At 36.2% G+C, this 8,892-nt stretch overlaps 1 protein-coding gene across 3 annotated transcripts; it reads left to right on the top strand.

Moving 5' to 3' along the window:
- Positions 1-4,304: 4,304 nt before the first annotated feature.
- LOC103852641 (probable alpha,alpha-trehalose-phosphate synthase [UDP-forming] 8) lies at positions 4,305-8,282 on the top strand. 3 transcript variants are annotated; one of them, XM_033285582.1, is made up of 5 exons: positions 4,305-4,654; positions 4,829-4,838; positions 5,115-7,098; positions 7,319-7,592; positions 7,667-8,282. In XM_033285582.1, the coding sequence occupies exons 3-5, from the start codon at positions 5,249-5,251 to the stop codon at positions 7,985-7,987; spliced, it is 2,445 nt and encodes an 814-aa protein (XP_033141473.1). In that variant the 5' UTR covers positions 4,305-4,654; positions 4,829-4,838; positions 5,115-5,248; the 3' UTR covers positions 7,988-8,282. The 3 variants fall into 3 exon arrangements, with proteins under 3 accessions (XP_033141473.1, XP_009127784.3, XP_033141474.1); XM_009129536.3 differs by lacking the exon at positions 4,829-4,838; XM_033285583.1 differs by lacking the exon at positions 4,829-4,838 and having other exon boundaries at positions 4,305-4,656; positions 5,108-7,098.
- The last annotated feature ends 610 nt before the right edge of the window (positions 8,283-8,892 follow it).

The following is an 8,892-nucleotide window of genomic DNA, read 5'->3' as shown; positions in this document are numbered from 1 at the left end:
GATTAACTTACAAACAAAATCGAGGCCTGGGCGTTCGGTGGTCCGTTCGGTTTTGGTCAGGGTGATTCGGATTTTCGGTGTTATGCTCATAAGTACCATTCGATTTTTACTAATTATTGGATCGGATTTGGTTCGGTTCCTTCCGGGTTCGGATCGGATTTAGCCAATGTTTAAAGTCGTATAAAAATATATTTTTAAAAACCTCGAAAATTGACCAAATTTTTTTCAAAAAATGTAAATGATTTACAAATCTAATTAAAAATTATTCAAAATAACAAATAAAACAAAGTACAAAGATATTTTGAATACTCTAAAATATCTAAATCATCTTAATATATATAAAAACATTAACATATTTAACTAATTTTGGATATCTTCGAGTCCTAATTCGGATTTCGGTTCGGTTCAGGTTATAACCAAAGTCCAAAGTAGTAAGCTCATAAATTCCTTTCGGATATTTTTGTAAAACAGTTTGGATTCGGTTTCGGTTTTTCCGGTTTGGGCTAAGATCGGTACTTCGGGTTGAGTTAAAAACGCTCAAACCTACAAAATCGTATGAATTATCAAACGATTCAGAAACACAAAAAATATATAAATACCTAAAAAATAGGTAAAATGTTAAATTAGTTTGAGTTCAAAATAAAGGCTAATACCAATCCATAATTCGACCATATGTTTTCTAAGCGTTTTGAATTAAAAAATGGTGTTAAACAAGAGCTTTCTAAAGAGAACCAACGATTCAATTATATATCGGTGGTTATTTTTTGACATTCAATATTATTGTAAAATGAAGAGAAACTAATTTTCAAGCACATTTATAATTTGAAAAAAAAACATTTGTGTGGATGGATAAGAACTTAGTCACCCAAAGATCCTACTTTCAGTGTCGTACTCAATGTAGTTGATGCCGTATACGGCGTAAACGGATGGGCAAATGAACCAAATCAGAAAATCTTAACCGAATCCAATTTGATAAAGATAAATTTAAACTAAATCGAATTTGACATAAATACCGACTAGATCTTGTTTAATGATATTTAGGTTATATATTTTATCTAAACCAAAACCAAATCCAAATGGATATCTAAAAAACCCAAAATTAAGGGGGTGTTATTCAATCACTGATTTTAAATCAGTTATTAATGTTTTATAATCTTTCAAATTTTAAAGTTTTAAGTTGATGAATTCTAAAATCTCTGTAGTAGACCTCAGATTTTGAATTCATTCATTTGTTCATAAAAATCTATAAGAGATGATTTGAAATCAATTTAAAATACAAAGAACTTTAAAATACTTGAAAGTTGAATAACACTAGATTTTAAAAGCTGGATTTAAATCATTCACTGAATAACACTAGATTTTAAAATAGAATTTAGAATCATCATTTGAATAACAGTAGATTGTGTTTTGATTTAAACTCTATTAAAATACATGATTGAATAACACCACCTAAATTTTAGAAAATATTCATATCAAACCCGAACTCATTCTCGAATAAGTATTCAAAATATTTTTTCATTGAGTAACAAAAACAAGTATTTATCACAGAAAATTAAGTCAAATATTTTGTTTAATATATTTTGTTATTTGGTACTCTTCCTTCTTTTATATAATCGAATTTATTGGGTTCAATGTATTTTTTGTTCCGGGTTTATCTGATATGATGTATTTGCAAATAATTTTTGAATTTTATTCTATGATTTCATTATCTTTGTTCTTTAGGTTTACTTGTCAAAAGTTACATTACAACCCAAAAAGATCCTGACAAGAGCATTTTCATTTCAATTTTTTATTTTTGGTATTTTATTTCATATAATTTTTATTTGGTTTTCAGATTTAACCAAGTACAAAATAATATTTTGGAAAAAATTGACTAAGCTCCAAAATCTGAACCAAACACAACTAAACTTGAACTGAATTTAAACTGAACTTTATAATATCTAAATAGCTAAACTTTATAAATTCGAAAACCCAAAATTTGATTGTATTTGAATCGAAACCCGATTGAATTCGAACAAAAATCCGATCGGTTCCCCGAATACCCAACCATAACGTATAATTCGAACAAGACTAATTCTGTTTCGTTTTACAATCTAAGCTATCAAGAAGGGAAAATGCCCAACCACAAGTTGTTAGAAACCAAATCATTAACTCTTGCTAGAAGGCGAACAAAATAGAGTATTGCATTAAACACTCTCAATGACAGCTTGTAACAAAAACAAAAAGCAGTATAAATACAAAAGAAAAAAGATTCAATATGTCGGCTTATATTTTAAATCCAAAAAATAAAATGTAAGTACTTGATGTTACAGCTATGAGACAGCCCGGTAATCATAAATAAAAAGGGAAGGTTCTAAGGTTGGCTTTGGCTTTTCATACAGACATGCACAGATCCTTTCCCATGTAAATAAAACATTATTATGACGTGTCAATAATTCATTGGCTATCAATTTTTTGACTAGTTACGTAAGTGGGAACGCAGTTCTGCAGAAATATAGGGAAACACTTATCCATTTCGGAAACATTCTGATCCTCGTTTCTTATTCAACCCCATGGGTCCCACTCACACTTAAGACATTACGAAATTGACATCGTGTCGGATTCGTATTGGTTTTTATGACTAAGGCCCCACCTTGGCCGACGATTATGTCTGCCTGTCTGGATAAACTATGTTTTGGCTCAATACCTGTTAGGATCAACTCGCATAGAAGACATTTAATTTGCAATATAATTTTTTTGTTTTTTTGTTTTTTGTTAAAGAATATAAAATTTATTATTTTGATGTTTTTCTTAAAATTATATTTTGATGTTTATATTGTATAACGAAATTTGATTTTGTTATTGAATTATTTGTAGGTAATACATTTTATTTTTAAAATATATGTTTTTTAGTTTATGTACACAATTTTAAAACATTAATTAATAAAAATATGGAAGATCATTACACAGTGTGTTACTATTTTTCCTGGAAACTAGTTTCTTGCCGTAAGAAAACAAATAATAATGTTAACCAAGATTAATACCACCAAAGATTCAAAGAATGCATTTTAGAAGGGAGTATATATCAAAGAAAAAAGTGGTTTAAGTTTCAAAAAAAGTGGTTTACTTTGTTTTTTGTTTACATAAAAGAAATAATCTTATTTAATAATTTGCACCCACGCGCATGGCCCTTTCGAATAGGGGAAGAGAAACTACAGCTGTGAAATTAGTTTTTATTTATTTAATTATATCCACTGGACTTGAAAATTTATTTATAAAATAAACTTTTTAAAAATATGAAAGGAAGAAGAAAGGGTCTTATCGGATACGTCGGATCCAATCTCCCAATCCGCATTGGCTTTCGAGGCAACGTGGGATGTAAAAAGAAGACCTTTAGGTTCAACATTATTTACTTAACCAGCCACTGGGTCTTAGGGTTAGTGGGCGTCCTAAAATCATATGAAGATAACGTGTGCATACACCTCGATATTTTCTTTTTTTGCATAATCCGTACTGTTTATAAATCTAATAAACAGCACTAATAGAGTAATAGATCGTGGGTAGGCAGGCGACTAGGCATTTCTCGTCACCAGTGGATAACGATAAGATATGTTTATTTTCAAACTTTGTTTCAACTTTGTACTTTGGAGTAGTTCTTTTAATTATTGATTCACATGATTTTTACCGTACCCTTTATTCACTTGATTATGTTATACTTGGAAGTTGGAACTAATTATATTATTTCAGAATATTCTTTAGAATAAACTTGTATCCGATGGATTAGGACCATTAGGTATTCAATTTTCTTTTTAGAACAATTTTTTTTGTTATACTATTGGTATTGTTTTTCAGTTTTAGGTTCAGTCCTCACATGCTTCAGAACATTACCATCAGAAAAACCATGTGCTAATGATTAATGAGACATGCATTTGCAATATAGTACTAATCATGCTAAAGGCTATATATATTATTCATAAATGAAATTTAACCAAACAGTGTAATAGAAGCCATGATTTGAATTTGTCTCCTTTTCAAATATTTTTAAACATTGGGATAAAAATTATCTTGTAAGTATAATTTGACTCTTATATATGTAAATGGGGGACCCCATAATATCCATATAAACCCCAGACAATAGGATAAGATGCGAGTTGGTAAAATTTAATTAAGGATTATATTAATCTGTTCTTGAGTGTAAAATACAAAGTTTGGTCCACCACCCCCACACACTAATCTACCAAACCCAATATTAGTCGATAAGAAAGAAGGCAAAGGGTACCATCGTAATTTCTTATGGCGGCCTCCCAAAAGACTTATCCAAAACATTATCGCCAAAAGAACGTACAGAGCAAAAGCTACGATATGATAATATTAAATAAATTTCAAAATATAGAACTTTTTTATAGTAATATAGAAAAGCAAATAGATCGTTAGAAAACGTGTATAATATATGAATATATTTCCGCATATATAAGTTTTCCTTTCTTGAAATCTCATATTTTATTTTCTTTCTTTTTCTTCCTCTCTCTGAATCTTTCTCTTGAGTGCTGCGAATATCCGAAAGAGTTCCGAGTCTCTTTCTTCTCTCCATCATCTTCGCAAGCTTTCCATTAACCGGTTTGACCACAATAATATAAACATCCACCGGTTCAGAGATCAAGAAACGACGGAGACGGTGAGTTTCCGGCGATATCTCCGTCTTTATACAACTGTGTTTTGATCCATACATATTTAGATCCTTAACGCTAAATCCTTATGTGTTTTTGATCTGTTTATGGTATAATCTCATGCTTTGATTATCCCTAACAATGGTGATTAATTAGCATCTAAATAGCTTCTTATTTCGTTGATTGTATAAACGACAGCGTTTTTGTACGAAAAAGACACAAGCTCGTGTTCTTGATCTGTTTATGGTATAATCCAATGCTTTGATTAGGCCTGAAAATGATGTTCAATTAGCATCTAATAGCCTTCTAATCTCTTTATTTGTAGATTATAAGAACGACACCGCTTTGTGAACAAGACACAAGCTCTTGTGTTTTTGATCTGTTTATTGTATAATCTCATGCTTTTGATTAGACCTGACAATGATGATTAATTAGCATCTAATACCTTTTTAATCTCTTTATTTACAGAAACGACATCGTTTTGGAAGTTATTCGAACAAGACACAAAGCTCTTTAGTCTTTAGCTTCTGGTCTACATGGTAACAAGACCCTGCGCGAATTTTCTCGACGTATCAACTTGAAACCTCTCTCTCCCACGCGTCATGACCGTTCCAGGAATCATCTCCGGCTCCTCCGAGGTAACTTCTTCTCCACGCGAGAGGAAGATCATCGTGGCCAACACGTTACCTCTCCAATCCAAAAGAGACTCAGAAACAGGCAAATGGAGTTTCTCATGGGACGAAGACTCTCTCCAGCTCCAGCTCAAAGACGGCTTCCCTCCAGACACAGAGTTCCTCTACGTCGGCTCCCTCAACGCACACGTGGAACCAAACGAGCAAGAAGCAGTCTCGCAAACCCTCCTCACCAGTTTCAACTCCGTCGCCACCTTCTTACCCAAAGACCTTCAAGAAATGTACTACCGCGGCTTCTGCAAACACCAGCTGTGGCCTCTCTTCCACTACATGCTCCCCATGTTCCCCGACCACGGTGACCGTTTCGACAGAAAGCTCTGGCAGGCTTACGTCTCCGCCAACAAGATCTTCTCCGACAGGGTGATGGAAGTCATCAACCCCGAGGACGACTACGTCTGGATCCAAGATTACCATCTCATGGTTCTCCCCACCTTCTTGAGGAAACGTTTCAACAGAATCAAACTTGGTTTCTTTCTCCACAGCCCTTTCCCTTCCTCAGAGATCTACCGGACGTTACCCGTCCGCGACGAGATCCTCAGAGGCTTGCTGAACTGTGATCTCATCGGCTTCCACACGTTTGACTACGCGAGACACTTCTTGTCTTGCTGTAGTAGAATGCTCGGTCTTGATTACCAGTCTAAGCGCGGACACATCGGTCTTGATTACTTTGGTAGGACCGTGTTCATCAAGATCCTCCCCGTCGGTGTCCACATGGGTAGGTTAGAGTCTGTTCTCAACCTCCCTTCAGCCGCGGCCAAGATTAAAGAGATCCAAGAAGAGTTCAAAGGGAAGAAGCTGGTCCTCGGCATCGACGACATGGACATCTTCAAAGGCATTAGCTTAAAGCTTTTGGCGATGGAGAGTCTCTTCGAGACGTACTGGCACTTGAGAGGGAAAGTAGTTCTTGTTCAGATAGTCAACCCCGCGAGAACCTCTGGTAAAGACGTGGAAGAAGCTAAGAGAGAGACCTACGTGACTGCTAAAAGGATCAACGAGCGCTACGGTAGTCTTGATTACAAGCCTATAGTGTTGATAGACCGTCTTGTTCCTCGTTACGAGAAGAGCGCTTACTACGCTGCTGCGGATTGCTGTTTGGTGAATGCGGTGAGAGATGGTATGAACTTGGTGCCTTATAAGTATATAGTCTGCAGGCAAGGAGGGAGTCTTGTTAATGATTCGTCGCCTAGGACGAGTACTCTTGTTGTGTCTGAGTTTATTGGATGCTCGCCTTCTCTGAGTGGTGCTATTAGAGTGAATCCATGGGATGTGGATGACGTTGCTCAAGCGGTGAACTCGGCTCTTAAAATGAGTGAAGCTGAGAAGCAGCTAAGGCATGAGAAGCATTACCATTATATTAGTACTCATGATGTTGGTTACTGGGCGAAGAGCTTCATGCAGGATCTTGAGAGAGCTTGCAAGGATCATTACAGTAAGCGTTGCTGGGGGATTGGGTTTGGATTAGGGTTTAGGGTTTTGTCGCTGTCTCCTAGCTTTAGGAAGCTGTCTGTGGAACACATTGTTCCGGTTTATAGGAAAGCGCAGAGGAGAGCTATATTTCTTGATTATGATGGGACTCTGGTCCCTGAAAGCTCCATTACTCAAGATCCAAGTGCTGAGGTTTTGTCTGTTCTGAAGGCTCTTTGTGAAGATGATAAGAACACAGTGTTTATTGTTAGTGGGAGAGGACCAGAGTCTCTGAGCGAGTGGTTGTCTCCTTGTGAGAATCTTGGTATAGCTGCTGAACATGGATACTTCATAAGGTATGTGTATTAATGCATAGTCTTGTCCAGTGTTTTTAAAACCAAATTTACTATCAAAAATATTTTTGGTTAATTGTTTTTTATCAATTAAAACATTATAACTATTACAAATAAAAACTTTTTTTAGATTATTTATTATACTCAGTTTTCTGATTTTTTCATATCCTTTGAATGGTTGTTTTGAATATAAAGAAAATTCTTTTTGTTTGTGGGGGTTTAGGTGGAATAGCAAGAAAGAATGGGAGACTTGTTACGCGTCTACGGGTACAGAGTGGAAGGCAATGGTGGAGCCTGTTATGAGATCATACATGGAGGCAACAGATGGGTCTAGTATAGAGTTTAAAGAGAGTGCTTTGGTATGGCATCATCAAGACGCTGATCCAGATTTTGGTTCTTGCCAAGCTAAGGAGCTTCTTGATCACCTAGAGAGTGTGCTTGCGAATGAGCCTGTTGTTGTCAAGAAGGGTCAACACATTGTTGAAGTAAAACCACAGGTAAGCAAAAAAGAATAAAAACACTCCCTTACTAAATTAACACACATGTTCTGAGTCTTGTCCTTGAGTTTCAGGGTGTAAGCAAAGGTCTAGCTGCTGAGAAAGTAATCCGGGAGATGGTTGAACGTGGGGAGCCACCAGAGATGGTGATATGCATAGGAGATGACAGGTCTGACGAGGACATGTTTGAGGGTATGTTGAGTACGGTGACAAATCCAGAGCTTCTGATTCAACCAGAGGTTTTTGCATGCACTGTTGGGAGAAAACCAAGCAAGGCTAAGTACTTCTTGGATGATGTAGCTGACGTGCTTAAGCTACTAAAAGGTTTGGGGGATTCATCGTCGAGCTTGAAGACCACATCTCACACAGAAGTTGCATTTGAAAGCATCATTTAAATGTGGGAAGTGCCAAGAATAACCAGAGTTAAATTTACTTAACATCAAAATGTAAAAAAAAAAAGAAGAGGAGGAATGGTATTTAATTTGCTTCTGAAGGATTATGTTTCTTGTTTTCGGGATGGATTAGGATTTGCAGTTTCTATTTCTTTCTTTTTCTGTATAGAATTAGAAACTACTTTCTTTTTTTGTTTCTTGAATTTAATTCACTTGTGGCCTCACTGACTTGAAGATGTAGTCAGAGGGGTCCGATCATTTGACTAGTACAAGTGTCCACGTGACAGCCAACTAAAAAGAGTAGTTGTTTGTAGTTTAATGTCATGTCCATTTATTTCCCAAACCAACCTTTTGTTTTAATATCTTTGACGGTCGTCATGGCTCGCACAACTTTAGTTCACATATATATTGTAACAGCCCGATTCCCCGGAGTCCGACCGGGGTTATCGAAGGGGCGTTATGGACACGTGTCTACTCATCTAGACAACCCTACGTGTCCCGTTACTGGTCCCGAGAGACGAGCGCATAACCTTCTTTGAAATACCGTCATACCCACATCCATATACTTCTACTTACAGTCCTGCGCACAGGAAAAATGGAAATGGAGGGGTGAGCAACAAGTTACTCAGTGAAGTGGTTCTAGACCAGCCTGCCCGCATGACACTCTATACTACTCCATGCGGGAACTAGGACTGACTAGCCACTACAATCAGTTAATGCATTTTCATCATTTCCTAATGTTATCTGCAATTTCCACAATCACTTCCATTCATTTCTAACAACCTAGCGATCAATCAATACAATGATCTCACTCATTGCCACACACGTCAAACCCTAGACTTAACCGACTCCTCTTGTCCGTCCGACCCGACCCTATGACACCTTTAACTCCCCGTTACCCGACCATG

Source organism: Brassica rapa, chromosome A02, assembly GCF_000309985.2.
Source record: "Brassica rapa cultivar Chiifu-401-42 chromosome A02, CAAS_Brap_v3.01, whole genome shotgun sequence".
Classification (NCBI taxonomy): Eukaryota; Viridiplantae; Streptophyta; class Magnoliopsida; order Brassicales; family Brassicaceae; genus Brassica; species Brassica rapa.
Note: the sequence above shows the minus strand (reverse complement) of the source record. Positions and strands in the feature narration are given on the sequence as shown.